Source organism: Falco punctatus, assembly GCF_963210335.1.
Source record: "Falco punctatus genome assembly, chromosome: 3".
Classification (NCBI taxonomy): domain Eukaryota; kingdom Metazoa; phylum Chordata; class Aves; order Falconiformes; family Falconidae; genus Falco; species Falco punctatus.
Window position 1 is genome coordinate 52,643,205 of NC_137582.1, and position 21,011 is coordinate 52,664,215.

The 21,011-nt window shown below is 42.6% G+C and overlaps 1 protein-coding gene across 4 annotated transcripts in view; it reads left to right on the forward strand.

The window, feature by feature from the left end:
• The window catches only part of GAREM1 (GRB2 associated regulator of MAPK1 subtype 1), a 149,185-nt gene that overhangs the window by 120,982 nt on the left and 7,192 nt on the right, over positions 1–21,011 (forward strand). For 3 of the 4 annotated variants that reach the window (XM_080381535.1, XM_080381537.1, XM_080381536.1), the window contains 3 exons: positions 4,425–4,555; positions 11,790–12,968; positions 18,267–18,433. In XM_080381535.1, coding sequence (XP_080237661.1) covers positions 4,425–4,555; positions 11,790–12,968; positions 18,267–18,433 — 1,477 coding nt within the window. The remainder of the gene's footprint in view (positions 1–4,424; positions 4,556–11,789; positions 12,969–18,266; positions 18,434–21,011) is intronic. The other variant, XM_080381538.1, reaches the window with a different exon arrangement.

Below are 21,011 nucleotides of genomic sequence, written 5' to 3' on the forward strand. Positions count from 1 at the left end.
GAGAGGGATAGACTTCTATAAAAGCACAGTTTTAGCTTTAGATTGTCTTTAATTTCTTGTTAAATACCTAATTAACACACAGTTAAATTGACTTGTAATTTAAGCTTGCTGTCAGTTTTGTAAAGTCTCCTGATGAAATCATGCCTCTTGCAAAGTGTAATAAAATTCCACTTTAATTTGCAGTCAAGCCAGACTTATGACCATTTAACTTGTATTTCAGCCATGCTGTCTTTTTTTTTTTTTTTTTTTTTTTTTTTTTTTGCTGGCAGGTTGAATAGAGGCTGGGGAGAAACACAACAAGAAATTGTCTCAAATTGTCTCCATCTTCCCCATGAGTTAGTAACATCTGGCTCAAATGTGTATTGCAGGCCCCTCTTAAGCCCTTCTTTCTCTCCTTCCAATAAAAAAGTCTGCCTTTTTCAATGAGGAAATAAGTTTTTTAAAACTGTCGAAAATTTCAAGTTATAAACTGTTTTTTCCAGAAGAAAGGCATTTTAACATCTAGCCCTGACAGCTTCCATGCACTGCATACTTCTTGATTTCGTAACAAGAGGAGATTAATGCTGCCCTTCTATTATATGCTTTGGGATCTGTGTGTACTCCTCTGTAGTCAACCTCCTCGTGAACTGCTGCTTATTAGCAGTGAAGGCACAGACAGCTTTGTGTTTGCACAGCTCAGCTGAAGGAAGGGGAGGATGGCACAGATAGTGACATAGATGGTTCTGAGCATCTCTTTGTACCGAAGCAAAGCTCCAGCTGACTTTTTTTTTTTTGGGGGGGGGGGTGGGGGGGGTGCGCGTAGGGTGGGGGTGTAACAACATGGTTGGACTCGATGATTTTTCTAACCTAAATGATTCTATGATTCTATGTGTAATTCTACAATAGATGGCAGACCCTGCTCCTGGTGGCACACAGCCTAAAGCATTTGTTCTGTGCTGAGGAATTTGTAATTTCTTTGTTGTCATTTGGGTTGCAATGAGTAACTGACCTTTTCTTGCCACCAAGCTATCTAATGTTAAATACATAAGTCATAGTAAACTAGTAGTATTACCAAACAGAGTAACTAGAGAATCTAGAATTAAAGACCAATGTCTTATTCAGTGCTGGATGAGTATTGTTCATATAATGTGTTATTATTCAGTATGTTGTTTTCCTTCCTTGTTCATATGAATTCGTGCTTTGTTACTGTGCCCAATTCAGTTCCTGCTCTGAAGTGAGCGTTTTCAGTTTCTTTCTGAACTAACAAAATTTTATCACTACAGTGTCACACAGTTTCAAAAAACTATGTAGCTTTCATGCAGTATTGTAGTCAACTCCATTCTTTACGTAAGGGAGGAGTTTTAAATCAGAAGTAACCCCACTGGATTTACATCTGTCTCAGGTGACTCAAACTTGCTGTGGTTTTGTGTGTTTTTTTCTTCAGGGAACTTAAACTATGAAATGTCATTATAAATTGTAATCACAGCTTGCCTTGAGTAGTAACCACAGCTGGGAATCCTACAGATCAGAACCCTGGATCCTGAATTGGGCAATCAATTAGGGTTGCATCCAGGTGGCTGTGTTGGTAGTCAGAGGAGAGCAATTGAGAGGTAAGCAGGAGAGAGCAACAACCTCAGGTCAGCCTGTGGTGAACAAACACTGTGTGACAAGTTCTGTAAAATTTAAGAACATCCTGCCCATAGTGACTGTCTGTGAAACAGGGTCATTGCACTAAAGTAGTATATTTCATGTGCTCCCTGGTGCAGCTTACAGTCCCTGCTGCTGCATGATCTCCTGGCATGTCCTGACTCTATGTGGGAGGACCTCTGACTTCATTCAGCTCTCCTCCAGCTCCTGAATTTCCTTTGAAAGAAAGTGGGGTGCCTGCAGGAGGAAGGAGCTGCAGTGCCAAGGAAAGCATCTTCCTCTTGGTAAGGCTGTGGCTGACAGGTAAATCCTGAAACCAGGATTTACGTGGTGTGTATGGCAGACTGGGGATTAAAAAGCACAGTTCTCCTCTCTTCCTATTCCTCTGTCTGCGCCTCGGGTGTCAGTCACAACACAGTTTCCATCATCACTTAGCTGAACACCTCCCTGCTAACTGTCCAAATTCCCTGAGCCCAGAGGTGCCAGCTGCCTGGCCTCTCTATTGCATTGCACCAAAAGGGGCTCAGAGCGGACAGGCTGAGGCATTCAGCTTTAGGATGCTGACAAGTTTCTACTGAGTATGTGAAGTGTTTTTCCAAATGCTTGTCCGCTGTCAGGTTTCCTGTTGCTACCCATAGCGTCTGCCGGGTGTAGCTTTGTCACTCCCAAAATTTCCACTCTTAATCCTGGGAGGTATTGTAAAGTCTGGAAGAAGAGGTTGCCGTAATTTTTCAAGATAAAGGGTTTGTCTACAATGGAAGTTTTAGATACTTTCAGTAAGCAGTTAAAATATACAGGGAAGAAAACCGCTGGAGCTACTAAGCCCAAAGATGCCTCTTCCCTGCTCTGGGCATTCTTGAGCCATGAGTTTCCTCTGACAGGTGTGGAGGAGACTCTGGGTGGTTTTGCTAATTGTGCTTAAAGTCCTCTTGCACGGCTGTTGTTTACTTCTGTCTAAGGCAGAATGCTGCATGAGACAGACCTTGGTCTGACCTGAAGAAGCTGTTCCTGTAGTTAACTATGTTGCTGTAATATAGTGCAGGAATGGCTTCAGCAGGTCAGACCAAAAGTCCTGCTGCTTCTACCCTAGTGTTGGTCTTCGAAGTACATAAATTGTCTTGGCTGAACTTCAAAGAGCATGTCCTAAAGCAGACACAAAGTTAGCAAAACTCCAAGGCAACTGATTTTTCAAGTGTAGCAAAGCTTACTAAACACTTGCAAAGTGCAGTCTTGCAAGGGGAAGTATCGGCATCTTTAGTTACTCTGCTGGTAATACTTCACAGTTACTGTGGTCACTTCAGAAAGACAAAATGTATGGAAGGGAATGAAAGGAAGCCTTCTGTCTTGTAAGTTGGTATGTAGCCTTACAACACAGTACTCAAGCGTACTGGTTAGAAGAGTGTGCCCCTGTCAGCGGGGTGCTGGGGTTGCATGGAGGAGCTGAGCCTCTTAGTCTCACTCCTCTCTTGGTGTCCGTGTGTGTACATGTGTGCACACACCTGGCAGGGTGGTGGGACAGGTCTTTTTCATCGGGCATCAGAACCTGCCGAGCTTATGTTAGTTTCCTCCTCTGCTGTTAGGTGGCCTGAAATAGTTTAGTATGGGTGAATTCTCCAATGAGGTTACAAAAGTCTCAAGTCTGATGTGGTGTATAGGGGCAGCAGGGTGTTGTGCACAAAAATGCTGAAGGAGTGAGAAAATATTTCTGTAGGTGGCTGACATCCTGATGTATTTTAATGAAGCTGAGCACTGTTTGGGGATGATAATCCAGTGGCTGCATGCATTGCTAATTTTAAAATGTGGCTTACAGGAGATGCACTAACCATTGATTTTGTTCAGTCTTGTTCTTGTTTTCTGGAGTTGTTTCTTACATTGAATCTTGCTGAGACCAGCCTTTAACTTCGTAGCAGTTAATGTTTCTAAATTTGGGAGGATCACTCTACTGATCTCAAGTCATATAAGCAGCAAATATGTCTGTCTAAGCTTTCGCTGTTGCTGTATTTATAAAAGAAAGCTTTTAAACTTTGTGTTCATGGTGCACAGAGGTGATTGATGTGCCTGGCTGTCCCTAGCAGATCTGCCCAGGGCAGCTGCCTCCGTGTTAGTTCTTGCCTTTTACAAGACTTAAAAAATAGCCAAGGTTTTTGTGCTGGGGGGAGGTAAAGTCAGCAAGAAACACTTCTTTATAATGTTCTTCTGAAGGTGACCACCTTCAAAAGGATTTTAAATGTGTATGGTTTAATTTTCTATGTTAGCTGAAGTTCTCAAAGGGCTTAGTTTATGGTTAAGGAAAGTTAGGTGCTGTTCTACTGTTTGGGAAGCCTAGGGGGAAAAGGGTTTTAGCCTTGCATTTTGTAATAGCTGTTTGATGCTAAAAACAAAACCAAACCCTTTGTGTTTATTGTTTTGGAATTTTATGATCATGGGTGTGTTTGCTTTCTGTAAAACTTTTAATATTAAGGGCCAAAAAATGCTATCGGTACAGATACTGTTACACTGAATTAAGTACGCAAATGTCTCTGTACTTATTTACTATTTCTAGAGAGCGTGTGATAAAAGGATCTATTTAAATTTAACTTTGGCTCCCACATGTTCTTTTCGTTCTGACCTGGTGAAATGGGATGTCTTTCATGGCAGGTTCAGGAGACTCCTTGCAATCTTTTGTTGTCTTGTTTGGCTGCTAATAACCGGAAAAATCCACCGAGCAAAATGGTGAAGAAGTTGACCCAGCAGTTGCCACAGTGACAGTTGTCCAATATAAATATCTTAAAACTCTTCTGTTTATCATCTGTTTTCAGGGCAGTTTAAGCTGCTGGAACAAGACCGAGATATTAAGGAGCCAGTGCAGTATTTTAACAGTGTGGAGGAGGTGGCTAAAGCATTTCCTGAACGAGTTTACGTCATGGAGGAAATAACATTCAACGTTAAGGTAGTCCCTGAATAAATATTTATCTCTGTCCAAATGATTAACTGTTACAACCTTTATATATGTGGCAAGTGAGCAACAGCGCTGTGTGGGAAGTGTGATTTTTTTTTTTTATTTTTTTTTTTTTTTGAGACAAATGAGCCTTTAATGTTCTGCATTCGGTGATGATGCTCTTTGGGATGTTTTTTGCAGTCTTAAATCAACACGTCCTTTAAGCGCTCTCCTGTCCTATGGCACTTTGGGGAGCAGTCCTGATGATCCATCCAATAATTCATCTAATTAGGATGCTTCTGCCAGATTTTAAACAAATGTTGTTTGTTGCCCACTTTGTCCTCCCCCTCTAGCAGTCTGAATTTTATTCTCTGCTAAGCAGCAGCTGCTCAAATCCCTGTCCAGAAAGCCTTGTTCTCAGAGAGCATGCAGGGTGAAATGATGGGGTTGCTAGTCTCAAAATTACTGCAGCTAAATAGCATTGTGAATAAAACAAAAAACCAAAAGACACACTTGTTCTCTGTGTGCGTGTGTGTTTGTTTGCATGTGCACTCCTCTTGAGCTCGTCAAAGGGTCAGCAATCTCATGAATGTCAGAGGGCTTGCTATCACCAAACACTGCAGAGCAGGGCATGAAACAGAGAACTTGTTCTTCCTTGTCATACCCATATGTGTGACACTACCCCAAGGCAGGTCAGTTCTGCCAGCAGAGCAGGGTGATTCTTTGGCTTGTCTGGTTTGCTTCAGTTGGTACACCACCTAAGACTGGTAGAAGAGCATCCTAGAACTGGGATGCAGTGGCACAGATCCTCATCATGTACCCTACAGGGGAAACTGGTTGATACCTCTGGTGCAAAACCAGTATAGAGTTTCCTGGTCCTGTGTAGCAAGGTAGGGTTTGTATAACAATCTTTTAATGGCTTTTTCTCTTACTTGTACTGCTAGAGTTGGGGGACATCAGCTAGTTTGCGATTTTTATAGGTGAAACAAGATTGCTGAAGACTGCTGAAGTGCGAGAGCTGATCAGTTAATTCATTTAGCAACACAGACTCATGCCTTTCAAGACAGTATGTTATTTTCATTTATGCTCTCCATTAACCTGAACCTGTGAAATAGAGCCTTTCGTCAATGAAGGCTGCATGAGAAAGTTGGAACACTTTTGTACATTTAGGACGTAGTTGGACAAATCAAGGCAACAAGAAAATTTAATTTTTACCCAAGAAAATCAGTCTAACCTTGGGACTGCTGGCCTTATCCAGTGCTGTGCCATTACTTCTCAGTTGTTCAATGACCAAATCAAAGGAGTTGTAGAGTAAAACATGCAGCTTTGATTTTTTTAGGGAGAAAGACTTGTTCGAATGTAAAATGTTGTGTCTTGAGTTTCATATGAGTGTTCTTGAATCTCTTCGTCATATTTAGCAAACTGAGAAATAAGTATAGTTTACTGTTAGATATAAAATCAATTTTTTAAAAGTATTATAGTGATACTCCTTAACATAAATAACAGTAATAATAATCCAGGTTTAACCTACTTACACAGTTATCTTGGCAGTATTTCTCATGGCAGTTTTTCCAGTTTCATAGAAGCCTATTCCAAGATTATCATCTTCCAAAAAGTAAATGAACTTAACAGAATCTATTAAAGTGTTTAATAACCCTTTACATGCAAAAGAATTATATATGCTAAAATTTTAATATAGGGGAGATCCTGTCAAGCTGATTAGAGCAAAGGGAGGAATACTAAATGCGGTTGATTTCTGTCCAGCGCAGTGTGCCCATTTAAATTCAGAACAGTATCAGAAGATAGCTAACCAGATATAAAAACATTTACGCTGGGGATGAACTCTGAAGTCTGGGAATTCTTTCTTGTTTCAAACGCTCAAGTCTTTCACGGATAATTTTTGAAGAAAGAGCCTGTAGAGTTACAAGGTGCCATCAGACAGCGACTGCATGGTTTTGTCTGTGATCGTTGAGGTCTGCTTGCATGTGCTGATATGCCATGGTTATGGTTCAACTTGGTGCAAACTTTGTTCCTCCATGTAAATGCTTTGCTGCTCCAGCAGGATTTTACAGCTAGCACTGCTGTTCAGCAAACTGCCTTCTCGCTGTGACGGGCTGCGGGATCTTCTTCAAGATGGTTACTTTATTTTTACTTCATGTATTAGTTGTTAAAGGGAAAAGTAATCCATCTTATCCTAGGGGAGACAGAGGGGATGGGTCTCTCTCTCTCCCTTCCCCACAGTTTTGCAGCTAGGTGGGCTTTCTGGGCGGTGTGTTGAGGCAGGGGGGTTGGGACCTGCCAGATACTTGAAGGAGGGCTATAACACGTGCCAGCAAGCAGAGCTGGGATTGGAAGGTGGAGTCGCTTTGCACAGAATAGCAAACAAAAATTTTAGAGCAGGGGTCCTCACACTTTTTAACCAGGGGGCCGGCGTGCGGATGCAGTGGCAGGCAGTCATCTGCGGCTGCTTGGTTTCCCCCCAACCCCCGGCGGGGGGGTCTGTAAATACCGGGGGCCGGATTGAGGACCCTGGGAGGCCGTATTTGAGGACCCCTATTTTAGATTAAACCCAACTTTTGTAATGGCTAAAACTACTTCTGGTAACTTCTTTGGATCTATGTATGTACATATCAGTACAGTGCTTGGATACCCAGTCGGTTGCCCCAGGTACCTAGTGGCCAGCAGCATCTATAGGCACAGTAATGTACAATGTTCTGGGGATAAGCTAATTTCACTCAGTCAGTAGGTATTTAATCTATTCCTGATGGAAAATTAGAGGCATTCTGTCTTTTCTTCACTGACCAGATAGGTGATAACCTTTTTTGTATTAATATTCAGTGCATAATTGCAGACAATTTTATGTAACAGCATTGCACTACAAAGATGAGGATTTTTTTTGATTCTCCATGCTAGGTAGAAAAAATATTAAGAAAGTTGAGCTACCTCAGGGCCCTAGCTTTTGCTGAAGCAACAGCATTGTATTTCTGCAGTTGGCTGCTGTGGTCACGTACAGATATTGGACTGTACAAATACTCAGGAATTTGTTTGCATTAAGAGTTAAAAACAGATCTATCAGCAAAAGCCCCATATCATACCGAGGGCAATTCACAAAAGTTCTCTTAAAAAGCAAAAATATGGTCTGATAGATTGAACATTGGACAAGCCATTCATTCCTGCACTCTAAAAACCAGCCCAATTAGTGTTGCAGGACCCTTCAAATCTTCTGGGATATCATTTTTGTCCTGAAGATACCAATCCATCTCCCTGGAGAGGCTGTGCAGATCCTTTCCAGGATGGAGAGGTGGGTTAGTTAGCCCTATAATGATTCCTTTTTTTCCTATCAAAGACATTGTTTGGCTGGTGTGTACTTTTAATATCTGGTTTGTTTATTTTTTTTAATGTAATCCTCTTTTCACAGTGGTTTAACTGTGTTGTCCCATACAGTGTACATTTTTGCAGAAACCAATCTATAGCAAAAACCTTGCACTTCTTATTTTTTACAATTTTAATGCAGTACAGTGATTGATTGCAATTCTTTTGGCTCTGATAAACTTGTCCTGAGTTTCCAAAAAGCACATATAAAAGGTTGTAACCTGCACTGGCATTTTTAGATGCTGCAATAAAGACTTTTTTGAGATCAGTTCATGTGTAGGTTTTAGCTCCAAACTTGCAAGCGATTCATAGTACTTCACCTTGAGAATTAGTGCTTTAGTCCTCTTTTTCCCCTTTGCCTTTGTGGACTGATGCCAGCCCTATGAGGCTACAAGCCTCAGCTCCGAGAAGGTTTTCTTCTCTTCCCCCTCTGTCCCCAGTACACACAGGCTGTGCGCCGCAGTGTCTTGCACTGGCCATGCACTGCTGTGGCTGCCCCTTTCCTCCAGCATCTGGTGCGTGGCTTGAGGAAGAAAGAAGCGGACCTGCTGCTTCATACCTACGTGGATGCACCTGCTAGAGGGTTTCTGCTCTGAAAGGAGCATGGATAGTGAGCACCATTGCCTCACAGTGGCCTCAGGAGCTGGCCTGCCTGACATCCCATGTGAAGGGATGCTTCATGTTAGAGCTCTGCGGTATTACCTGTCATGTTTTGGGTCAGTTTTCGAACACTTTGATTTATTTGAGACATCCTTAAACAGTACTGAAGCCAGTAGCTTTTTAATGTAGCAGTCAGGGCATGGTGCCTCTCAGCTGAGAGGGAAAATGCACATATGCTAACATGAAGAGTTGTACTAGCTGATTCTTTGTCTTGGGAGGCACATTTATAAAAGAAAAATGGGATATTGTCTTACTGAATTTAGTCAACTTCCTTTAAAAACATTTGCATATTTTTTTTCTGCTAATAGCTCTCCTGAAGACTCTTTCTATTTTAAAAATCTTTACCCATTTTTTGTGACCGGAAAAAAAAAAAATTGATGTGGTATGTATTATATAAATGTGTGTAGCGCTATGACTGGTCTCTTGGCTTTAATAGTAAAAAACTTACGTGGTAACTATGAATCAGACTTAACAGTTAAAAAGAGCTCTACCAAAAAAAAAAAAAAATTTAACTGTATATCTGAAGTGAATGAAATGCTTGCATTAGTCTAATAAAATCTAGCAGGTATAACAAGCAGTATAAAGCCACAAATCATTTTTATAAGGACTTCCTATGTGTCCAAGTGATTAACAACTTCTACTTCAAAATATAACAAATTAGAACAATTGGAGTCCAGGATAGGACATTGTCTCAGGTGTTACCAAAATCTATTTTTCTGAGTTAACCTTTCCTTAAACAAAAGAAACTATGTACCTGAGCTTTCCCCAAAGAACGCGTTTCCTAGATAATCATTCATCGTTTTCCTGATGGCTGTATTCTGCAGTAGATGTAATTGGTTTCTGAATGTTATTGAATTTCTGGGAGTCTTAAAATTTAAAACATAACCCTGTTAGGTTCATTTAAGACTTAACCCACTGCTGTGAAGGAGCATAATCATAGAATCATAAAATGGTTTGGGTTGGAAGACACCTTAAAGATCATCTAGTTCCAACCCTCCTGCCATGGGCAGGGACACCTTCCACTAGAAACATGGTATGATTTTTCTTCTGTTCCAGCACAGTAAAATTCAGCCTCATTTCACCTATTCTTATCCTATAACTGTATTCAAAAAAAAAAAAAAAAAGTTTCCCAGATTTTTTTAATTGGTAATAACTGTCTTTAAACGTGCCAGTTGAATCTAAAAATCCATTTGCTGTTTGGCTGGTTGAAATGGATGCCATTAACAAGCAGCTGCTTCATGAGATCTTTGTTGTGAAGCCTGGCCAGTTAGTTACCTCTGTGGTTTCACATCTGACCCATCATTTCCTTCTACAGTGGCTTGTTTGTTTGTGAATCACCAGGGATCTGCGAGTTGGCCAAGCGGGAGCTCCCACAGCCATAGGCTGTGACACCTCCCTCGCTCCAGCCAGTGTCCCACAGGAAGAGAGAACAAGCTGTAACTGCGGCAGCTCAGGTTAAAATATCTGACAGCGTAGCTGGCGTTGTCCAAAGATGCCATCTGTGGGGACTTGTTGATACTAGAAACCGGTATTCTTACGGAACGCGCCCTCCCAGAAAGAAAGGGTGGGAATGAATGGTATATGCACAGAGCCCCGTGTGTCCTCAGTCCTCACGAGCTCTGCCGAGGGCAGGGCTGTGTGGCCGCAGCTCACAAGCAGTGCTCTGCCGCAGTTCCGAGGAGAAACCAGCAACGAGTGTCACACCGGTGTTAGCCGCACACAAAAACCCAAGCGCTTTCCTTTCATGTCGTGGCGTTTCAAAATGCTGTCTGGCCAGCGGTGTGAACTGTGAATGAGTATTACGTACCATAAATCCTAGCAGTTTCCTGGATTAGACCAATTAGTGCTTGTTTAGATAATTCACGGCTTGGAGGACTTCCTATGCGGAAGCCCCGAGACTGAACGGCTAAGGCGGCACACCTCGGCCGTGCTGCCTGGGCGTTTGCGCTGAGGGGCTCACAGAAGATAATCACAACTTCACAAATATGGGTGAATTGCAGATCACATCTTCCAAGGGGATGCCTTATCTGCAGCACTTCTCAGTTAATAACTGATTGGAATTACAGCCCTGATTTCATGCAGTGGCTGTTCTGTGATGATACTGGAGTTTCAAGCCTGATATTTGAACTGCACACAGCTCCATGAAGTCCTTAGGGGTTGTGAAGGTGAGGAAGGGATGTACAAATTCAGCATATGTTTTCCTTTGCAATTTTTTTAGTGTGTTCAATATTTCCAAATAAAATGGTCTGTAACAGACCAGTAGCGTTTATCTGACACATCTTCTTTTATGAGCAGATTGCTGCTGCTGAGGAAGAACTTGGTGGGTTCTGTTAGGTCCCTGAAAAGTGCTTTTCACATTAAACCACGCAAATGTGAAGTAGAGCAATCTTTTCTGTAAAGAGTTATTCTAATCTTAAGGAAATAACTTCAGGAACAAATGAGCCTTGGACATCTGTTTTGCTTTTTGCTTTTTTTTTTTTTTTTTTCCTCCAGTACAACTTCCATACTAGAAAAGCACACACATGGCTGTGCATATGTTGTTTAATCTCTTAAATTGCAATTGTGATCAAAAAAATGGGGAAGGAAGTCTATGACTAGGAGAGCAAAGCAGAGGGGGAGTTAGGCATGTGGGGTAGACAGATATTCTTGACTTCTTCAAGGAATAATGTCATCTGTCATTCCGCCTAGCCTGGAAGAGATTATATCAAAGGGCTATGCTTCATCTATAGTGATGACATCATCTTTTCTGCTCCTCAGGGAGCTGAAGATGGTGAAAGAAGAAGTTTGCTTCCCTCAAAAGCCTGGTGAATAAGTTCCAGCAAACAGCAAAAGCAAGGGGACAGGAAAAAGATGCCAAAGGGAATCCAGATTTGCTCTGTCATAGCTGTATGGTGCAAGTGGCTGTTTGAATTGCTGGGATATGTGGATTTGTCCTTTCTTTAAAAACTGGTTATGTTTTTTCTCATACCTTCTTTGGCAATTTCAGGTGGTTGTTTCCCCTCAAGTAAGATGCAGGAATGTGCAGAACAATAAAAAAAGTTCATATGGCCAAACTTCAGGTTAAATACATTGTGCTTAACTACTCAGCTCTTCAAATAAAGCGAGTTTAGTTTCTCCCCATATGTGGTCTTGTAAATTCAGTCTTAATAGATTGATATGATTTGAAGTATTATCTTCAGTGGGGGAAACCAAACTTTTTGTTATTATTTTGCAGGTGGCTTCAGGTGAATGCAATGAAGACACTGAGGTTTACAACATTACCCTTAGTACTGGGGATGAGCTCACTTTAATGGGGCAAGCTGAAATCCTTTATGCAAAATCTTCTAAGGAGAAGTCACGACTCAACACTATCTTCAAAAAAATTGGGAAACTCAATTCAATTAGTAAGCTAGGCAGAGGCAAAATGCCCTGCCTCATCTGCATGAACCACAGGACCAACGAAAGCATCAGTCTCCCTTTCCAGTGTAAGGGCAAGTTTAGCACTCGCAGCCCACTGGAGGTGCAGATGCAAGAAGGTGAGCATACGATTCGCAATATAGTAGAAAAAACCAGGCTGCCTGTTAACGTGACTGTGCCGAGTCCTACACCAAGAAACCCTTATGACCTGCATTTTATCCGTGAAGGGCACAGGTACAAGTTTGTCAACATTCAAACAAAGACTGTGGTGGTTTGTTGCGTGCTTCGCGGCAACAAAATTATTCCCATGCATTTTCCCTTGCACTTGACGCTTCCGAAATTTACTCTACCTGACAGTCTGGTGAAGGGGGAGCTGTGGCACGAATCCCTCATCCAGCATTGGTTTAATATATGCCAGGAACAGTTTGACATAGATGAGTATTCCCGTGCCGTGAGAGATGTGAAAACTGATTGGAACGAAGACTGCAAGAGCCCGAAGAAGAGCCGATGCACGGGGCACAGCCACGTGCCCAACTCCCTCAGCTACGCACGGGACGAGCTGACGCAGTCCTTCCACCGGCTCTCGGTGTGCGTCTATGGAAACAACTTGCACGGGAATAGTGAAGTGAACCTCCATGGCTGCAGGGACTTGTGTAACGAGTGGGCGCTCTTCTCTCACGACGCTCTTCAGTACCAGGAGTCTGGTGACAGTAGCAGTGATTACCTTTTTCCTGAAGTTAGCGAAGAATCGATGTTTCTGCCTACAAAACCAGAACTTCCTTATGAAGAGCTGTGGTTGGACCAAGGGTCTGGAAAAGCTGGTGAACAGCCTCTCTCTCGCTCGCTAAGTGAGAAGAACAAATGTGACAACTCCAGAGGGTCTTTCCGATCAAAGTGTGGTACCGCATCTCTTCCTGTGCCTGCAACTGTTGGAGCAACCACAAAGTCTTCAGATGTTTCCCTACCTCCACCTCCAGTGCCTCCCAAATCCGAAGCAGTAAGTCAGTGTTATTTACATTGGTTTGTTTCTTTTTTTAGCTGGTGAACTTTGCTTGGGGATGTTTTTTAGGGAAGACTTGGGAGCGGGGGCACATGGAGGGCAAGGAGATGGTGAGACGTTTTGGGATGTGCAACTTCCAACTAGTTTCCTACCAAGTGTAAGTCATGTCCTAAAAATCACCGAAGTATATTTAATATAACTGATCTAGTAGCTTAATCCTGATACTTTCTGGGGGGGTTAATTTTTTTTCTAAGTAGTCCTAAATCCTTGTTACTGTGTAGTATCCAGTGCATGGCAGCGTCAAACTTCTGTGGGGGAACTACCAGTTATATTCACCATGTGATCCCTCACTTCACTAACATGAATGCATTTGCTTTTTAGATTCTCAGGGTTTCTGCATTCAAAATTACCAGCTTGTATGGACAAGTAGTTCTACAGCTTATACAGCATGTTCATTATTATGTCCTTCTGTTAGTGTTTCTGGGGTTTTTTTGCTCACACAAACAAGGTCTAAGAATTGCCGGGTCACTTCCTTCCCTTGCTTTCCACATCATCTCTCCGCATGGCCTCCATGCTTTCTCATATTTTCTGTGGCTGAAGTGTGTGGGGCACCACCCCACTTTGAACAGCCTCAGATCACCTTGGGGTGTGCATCTTCAGTTAACAGTCCCTGATAATGATGACAGCTAGAATTGTTATGGTTTTGAAGTGTTTGTTGGTGTGGGATTGTCCTGTCTGTTAAGGAGTGTATGGCAGATTTTGAAGACTATAAAGTGTCGTTGTCCCCAGGGAAACGGTATCAAACTAGACCTGAACTAATTGCTCTGTAGTGCTTATTGAAAGAAAATATGTTTAAATAAGAACTCTGCAGAGTTGATAAATGAGCCTTGTAGAGGACTCAATTTTAAACATAGCATGTTTTTGGTCCTAGGGTTTCTAATGAAAACTTGTGGGAGAAATCACTACGAATCTGAAATGTCATGGAGACTTCAGAGGCAAAAATACAAATATGTTTTATCAACAGGAGCTTATGTGGGCTGGCCGGAAAATCTACCCGTTGTGTGGTCACTTGACACAGTTATTTGGAAAAAAAAAAAAAAAAAAAGGAAAAATTCCCCCAGGGAAAGGTGTCTAGGAGCCTTTAGCAAAATGTAAATGATACGTACTTACATCATGTGACTCTTGGTGGATATTAGTATTTAACAAATCAGTTTTGCCATTTTTCTGGTGGAATTTAAATTAAAAAATCATTCCACTTGCAAGTGCTGTGGTATTTTCAAGAGCATGGCTGCACAGTAAACTGAGACTAATCTAAGACCAAACTGCAGCAAACCACAGTGATCCCATCCCTTTCCTATTGCCATCTAACAGCCCAGCAGCTTTGGCTGTAGCCTTTCCATCATGATCCAGGTCACAATCTGGTTGAAAGCTGCATTTTTTTGTGCTGGGTTAGCCTGCAGCGGAGTGCTGCGGAGATCCCCCTGGCCAGGCTGTGCAGCTGCTGGGGCGGTGTGGCAAGGGGAGGGGAGGAGGATGCCAGTGCAGACACAAAACGCACAACTGCAGCCCTTTGACTACGCTGCCAAAACTTCCCCAAAAAGCAGCTGCAGCAGCTTGTGCAAAGACAGGGAAGTCAAGACTTTACGCGTTCGTAGTAAAGTGTGTTTATGTGCAATGTCTAAGTGCAGAAACCCACGAGCACTCCCTTGCCTGCGAGGTCAGGTATGCACTGAAGCTTTGGCCGGACTGGGACCATGTACCCAGCAGCACCATACTGGGATGAGGTTCCCTGGCACCCTACACTGACGTAAACTGGCGTGGGGCTGGTCCCACCCTCCTCCTCCTTTCCCAGCCACATGGTCCTGGCTCCTCTTTTGTGCTGGCTCTGGCACTCCTGCGCCTGGGCAAGCGGCCAGGTCTGGATCTGGAAAATGATTAGTTTCCTGCTGATTTCTGTGAGCTGAACTGCTTCAGCACGGGGTCAGAGTGCCGGAGCCAGCGCTAGGGAGTGGGTGGGAGAGCAAGGGGGTGCTGGGGTGAGGGCAGCCCTGCTGGCAGGGGGGAGCCGGCCCCCCGGATCATGCCTGAGGCATGGGTGATGGGATGCTGAGGGAGCATCTGCACAGCATTGGTGTGGCCCTTCACATTTGGGGAGATCTCATTGCATAGCAGCTCCCTTCTGGGGGCAGCAGGGTGGCATTTGGGATATAGATGTGTATGCTGCCTGTTAAGGTCTTTTTGAAATGTGCAATTTTGTTACGTGTCTTACATTACTGAGGTAACATGTGAGTGCTGTCAGCAATTTCGGTATTGCTTTCTAGCCACGTAGAAGAAAAAATTTCTGCTAAAGATAGTATCTTGCATTTAGGGGTGGGCAGGGGTTGTAACCCCATAAAAAAAAAAAAAAAAGTCTACATCTCCGTAGTTGATGATAATATAGACTCAGGTTTGTGGCTTCCTGGAACAGCTTTGGAACGAGTATCAGTGACCTACTGAATTCATCAGTGGGCTGGGGCCGAGGAGATGTTTGCATGGTTTCCACGTAGGTTATTTATAGAATAAGTAGATCTCAAGAGCTGCTGATGAACATGCGGTTTAGTCATCACTCCCTCTAGAATGATATTCCATAGATTTCTGTATGAAGGTTGGCTGACAATTGTATTTTTGCATGCACTAAATTTTAAATGTGTGTACAGGAGCTGTTTGCAGGAGAAAAAAGGACAGTTGGGTATTTCAGAAGTTGTTTTGGTTTTCTTTTCTCTGGCAGGTTGAAGAATTCTGATATATTGTGTATTTTCTAAATACCTTTTAGAAAATCAAAGTAGCATGAAGGCAGAATGGGGAGGGAGGGGGGAAATGCTCTCTGAAATAAGGCCTGTAAATTAGAAATTGCTTCAGTCCCCAAACACTAATTTGCATAAAATCAGAGTCTGTTTTCCTGATTGATTTAAAGCATGTCCCTGATGGAGTGTGCTGGAAGTTCAGGCTCCTGTTGGCAAGGAGCGTTGAACCACTTTGCAATTACGCTTGTGGTCTTGCCAGTGATGGGGTGGGTTTTATCTGGGCAGCCTTGAAAGCATCACTGTGACGGGCACCTGCGATGTCCCATTCAGGAGTGACGCCCCAGGTGCTGCTGGCAGGGCTTGGGCTGGCACCAAGGAACAGGACCAGAGGTCTTAAAATCAGCGTAGCACCTCACACCGTTGGAAAGGGGTCACTGTCCCCGTGTCACAGGAAGGAGTGTTGGAGAATGGGAGGACTCAGATGGTGACAAATAAAAGTCCCAGGATGTGCAGTGCACATGCACTTTGTCTGTATCAGGCAGCCATATGGCATCTAGTGCTTCTGGGCGAAAGAGTGTTGTCTACTAAGAGCAGCAGCAGCCATCGAGGTGATCGTCGTGCTGCACTGTGACTGTTCCCCTCCTCTCCCACACTTATTTCATTGCTGTTGTCTTGGACCTAGTGAGGGTAGCTCTTCTCTGAAGTTTCCCCTTGCCCCTGTCAGTTTAATCTGCAACATCTCTCCTTTTATTCCTTTGCTGGGTTTCCTGAAGGCTGTGTCTGGCATCTGTAATCACAGTCTTGTGACAGGGACCAACTGGGACCGCAAAACGGTATTATTTATGGCCTCGTTCTGATCGGCAATCTAGGTCAGCAAGGGAGCTTGGCATAGTTTGTTATGCCAGCACCTATGAATGCCGGCAGTCTTCCCAGGAAAGAATCCCTTTAACCCCCTGACCGTCTGCTGTGCTCCAGGAGCTCCCCTGAATGGTCTCTAACCCCCATGAGTATATATATTTATATATATATAAAAAAATATGTAATACTGCATGCTATTGAATAAATATATATATTTATATATAATATATTTATTCAATAGCATGCAGTATTAACTTTGCATAGTCTGACTGCGGAGCGGGGGGGCGGGGGGTGGGGACGGGATGGGACTGAAGTCCTTAGGCATTCTTGGGGCACAGCACTAAAATGGTTGAAGAGTTTTATGCCTGAATTCAATAACAAACGTGAATAAAATTGATTTTTTTTCTTGAAAGAGCAAATAAGCACCCTTAGAGCAAGATTTATTTCAGTGTTTTATGCTGTCGGGCATTTCCTGTAATTTTGACTTGTTTTGAATTAGGGAAAAAATGTACTACAATGTCCTAGTCCCCAGTTTTCCATTTCAGAAAAGTACTAAATGGGTTGATGCATTTTGAAAGCACTGAAGTGGATTGCAAAAGGTTCCACATTTATTTTGTTTTTAAATAAATTAAGTCACTTTAATTGCTAATTATGTGTTGCAGAACTGCTACGATAACTTTTAGTTCTGCAGTGTTGTTATCTAAGACTGTTTCAGACAAGGAGAACTTAGAGGTCTCCTCCTGCCCAGGGGGAGGTGGTGGGTCTTTAAAAATCCTGCTTGACAGCCTAATTCTCAAGAGCCTTGCTCACCTCTACCCCAACTAAATAAAGTTGCTCTCACAGATATGTACTGATGAGATTAAGATCTTAATTCCATCATTTTTTTCTGTGGGGATGGATATTGATATTTTGCTCCTACACAGGCAGACTAAACTAGATGTCAGATAAGCAGTGCTAGTGTCATGTGTTTTACACTGCAAAGTTGGCTGGCTGCAAAAAGTAGACCTGTTGGCTGGGTGCATTATTTGAACAAACTCTTTTGCCCCAACCTTTCAACTTGTACGTTTTGTAGTTAGCCTTATCCTGGACTGCTTTGACAGCTACAGAAGGGCAGAATCTCCAGATACATATGCTATTCCTGGGGAAAGGAGGCTGAGAATTATCCTAGAGCTTGGATGGCTGACATCACTGGTGAAGTCAGTCAGGAAACATCGAAGTCTGTTGAGATCTTTTCATTATGTAAGCTTGGTTTGTTACATTTAAATAAACAACGCTAATGAAGTTTAAGCCTAATCAATTGCTCCTTACAAAATGTAAAATATCTAGAACAGTCTGTCTGATTTTGTTTGTTACTGGAAGGTTATATTACATTGTTTCATTACTGCTGCTTTTTAAATGAGTGGATATCAAACTACTGAAGAGCATGCTAAAAAAAGATTGCTAGTAGCTCTCCTGGTAGCAAGGCATTCTTTCGGACTACTTTATGACAGCCGCATACTGTTGCAAATGTATATACTTAGCATAATTTTTCTCTTCTCCCTTTTTAATTACTTCCTTTCACAGAATAAGGCAGAACCAGATGTGTTTCATCTGGTTGAAAGTGCTCTTCCCCAGTTTTTCTCACTGCTTACTTACATGTTCTTCTTTTGTACAGGTAAAAGAGGAATGCAGGCTTCTGAATGCTCCCCCTGTCCCACCGCGGAGTTCAAAGCCGTCCTCCACCAGTCCTTCCATCCCTCCTCGTACAGTCAAACCTACGCGACAGCAGACCCGCTCTCCTAGCCCTACTCTGTCCTACTACTCTTCAGGACTGCACAACATGTATGTGTTTGAGCTGTGAGAGCCCCATACTAGCGCTTTTTGAGAAAGTTAAATTTAGCAGTGCTCTTTTTGAAGGCGCTCCTTTATAAAGGCATGGTACTGTGTCAGAGTGGCTGACTTTTTATGAAATGGGCTAACCTGTCAAGTTATTTTTAAAGATTTAAAGAGGAAGCAAAGCTCCAGCAGAAACTGTGTTTTACTAGATAAGACATAGCAATTTATATCAAATATCTACTCATTTTGCTATAGGTAATCTCACTGTAAGGTGGCACAGGTTGTCTATATGGAAAATCCCGTACAGTTCTCTATAATCTTGAAGCGCTTGAATCTTCAAACCAAAACATCCTGAAGCTAGTTTTCACATGGGATTTCAGTGCTACGTGCGTGCAGTGCAGCCAGCTCTGATCAGTGTGGCACAAAAGGGGCATGGTAATCCAGAAATGTGTTGTGCCAGCTGTATGGGATGGGTGTGACAGAGGACAGAGAGGCCAGCAGGCACCACTAAGTGCAAAGTAAGGTGGAGCAAAAGGGGGCCAAACAGCTTCCAGATCAAACTCACTTCAGCACAAACCTAATTCACAAACTGGAAAAACCACTCACGCTAGTCAAAGTTGACAGTGAATTCTGTATTATGTGGCTGCGTACCTTTTCCTAGCAATGCAGTATTCTTCCTCTGGCTCTAGAAAGTATGTAAGACTTTTGAAGTCTCACCTCCTTTTTGCCGTGAATGTCTTGTTGCTGTTATTTTTAGTATCTCTTCAATGACAAGATACTACCTGCCTGGATATTACAAACTGTCCTGAAATGCCACTGAAATCACTTCAGCCTAGATGCAATTGGTGTAATAACTTATGCTGGAATTGCCTTTCTAAGCCATACTGCTCATTTGCAGCTTAGTGTTGTGTATCTGACACTGATCACTCTAGATCAAGGCTGCTTGTTTGGTTTTTTGAAAGCCTGTTGGATAGTTCTGTCAAGGCCTCCTCCACAGGAGGCTGAGCACAAGACCTCCCAGCATGTGGGGCCTGGCAAATGCTGCTGTCTCTCTTTGTAGCTAATAGTACATCTGCCTCCCAAGAAACCAGGAGAACAGTGAGAAGTAAAGCTTCTTGAGAATGCAGGAGGTTGTAGCGAGGTGGGCATCAGTGTCTTCTCCCAAGTAATGAGCCATAGGACAAGAGGAAATAGTCTCAGGTTGCACCAGGGGAGGTTTAGCTTGGATATTAGGAAAAATTTCTTCACCAAAAGGGTTGTCAGGCATTGGAACAGGCTGCCCAGGGAGGTGGTTGAGTCACCATCTCTGGAGGTATTTAAAAAGACGTGTAGATGTGGCACTTAGGGATGTGGTTTAGTGGTGGACTTGGCAGTATTAGGTTAATGGTTGGACTTGATGATTTTAAAGGTCTTTTCCAACCTAAACAAGTCTATGATTCTGTGACTTGTCTTGAACTTGACAATATTTACATGAAATTAATCTCCAGCTTGGGTCCAGGCCAGATATCTCTATTTTGGTAGCATTGACGTAGTGCTGCAGAGAAAGCTGCTAGAAAATCGGCAACGCATGGAGTAACCAGATTGCTGGTGAAGTTGCTTTTCAAGTCTTGCCATTTTTATCATTGATCTTATTTTCTGGATCACAGAAGGTTGCAGCCAATATTTTAAACACAAATAAAGACGATATGATCTGTCCTTATCTGCCTATAAAAAAGCCTGATTCCTCACTTCAGCTGTATTTGAGATTTCTCTTGCATCCTTTGGCACTGAGTCCCAGTGAATTAATTTTGGTGGAGGATGAATGAGGAACTGCTTTGGAAATGTTACTTTATCAGTTTTAGGTAATTCTGTTAATCTTTTAAATCATTAAATGTTTCCATTTCTAATATTGAATTAGAGAACAGAGACAGGATCAATCAATTTAATTCCTCTGTATCATTAGTTGTTTACGACTCCTCACTGACTGTCTTCTCTGAATTGAGCAACCTGATGGCTTGGTTTGTGAAAAATGCTTTGCACTGTGTATGTTAGACCAGTTGGCCTTTAAGCAGCCAGAAATGACCAGTTGGCAGTGTATCCTTGTTGAGGGGAAAAAAAAAACCCAAACATTTCTGCTATTGCATCTAACTGCTTTAACTGGCAGACTTGTCTTGGTGACATAAACAGGAGAAAAAAGTTTGGAGGGCATGGAATGGAGGCAGAGGGATGGTTAGATAGAGGGAAAGTGCATCTGTTGGGGAAGAGGTTTATAACTGGTTTTCCGCTAGCATAGCTGATTTTAGGCATCTGTGCTTTGTGTTTGAGCTGGGCACGTCCAGGTTGGCTTCCTCTCTGACTCACTGTAAGCACACAGGGAACTAATTTTGTGTCAATCTATTCAAAACTATGCTGCTTTTCTGAAAGCTGCTGCCCTCCTCAAGCACTTTTCACTGAGCTGTCAGAGAATGACTACCGAGTTTTTCTTGAGTAGTTAGTTTCCAGGAGAGAGAGGTGCGTAATTAAAACTTTTTTCAACTGTTGGTTTCAGTCTGTTGTATTAAGTAAGGATTTTATAAATCTGCTAATTGTTTTTCCAGTGTTCAGG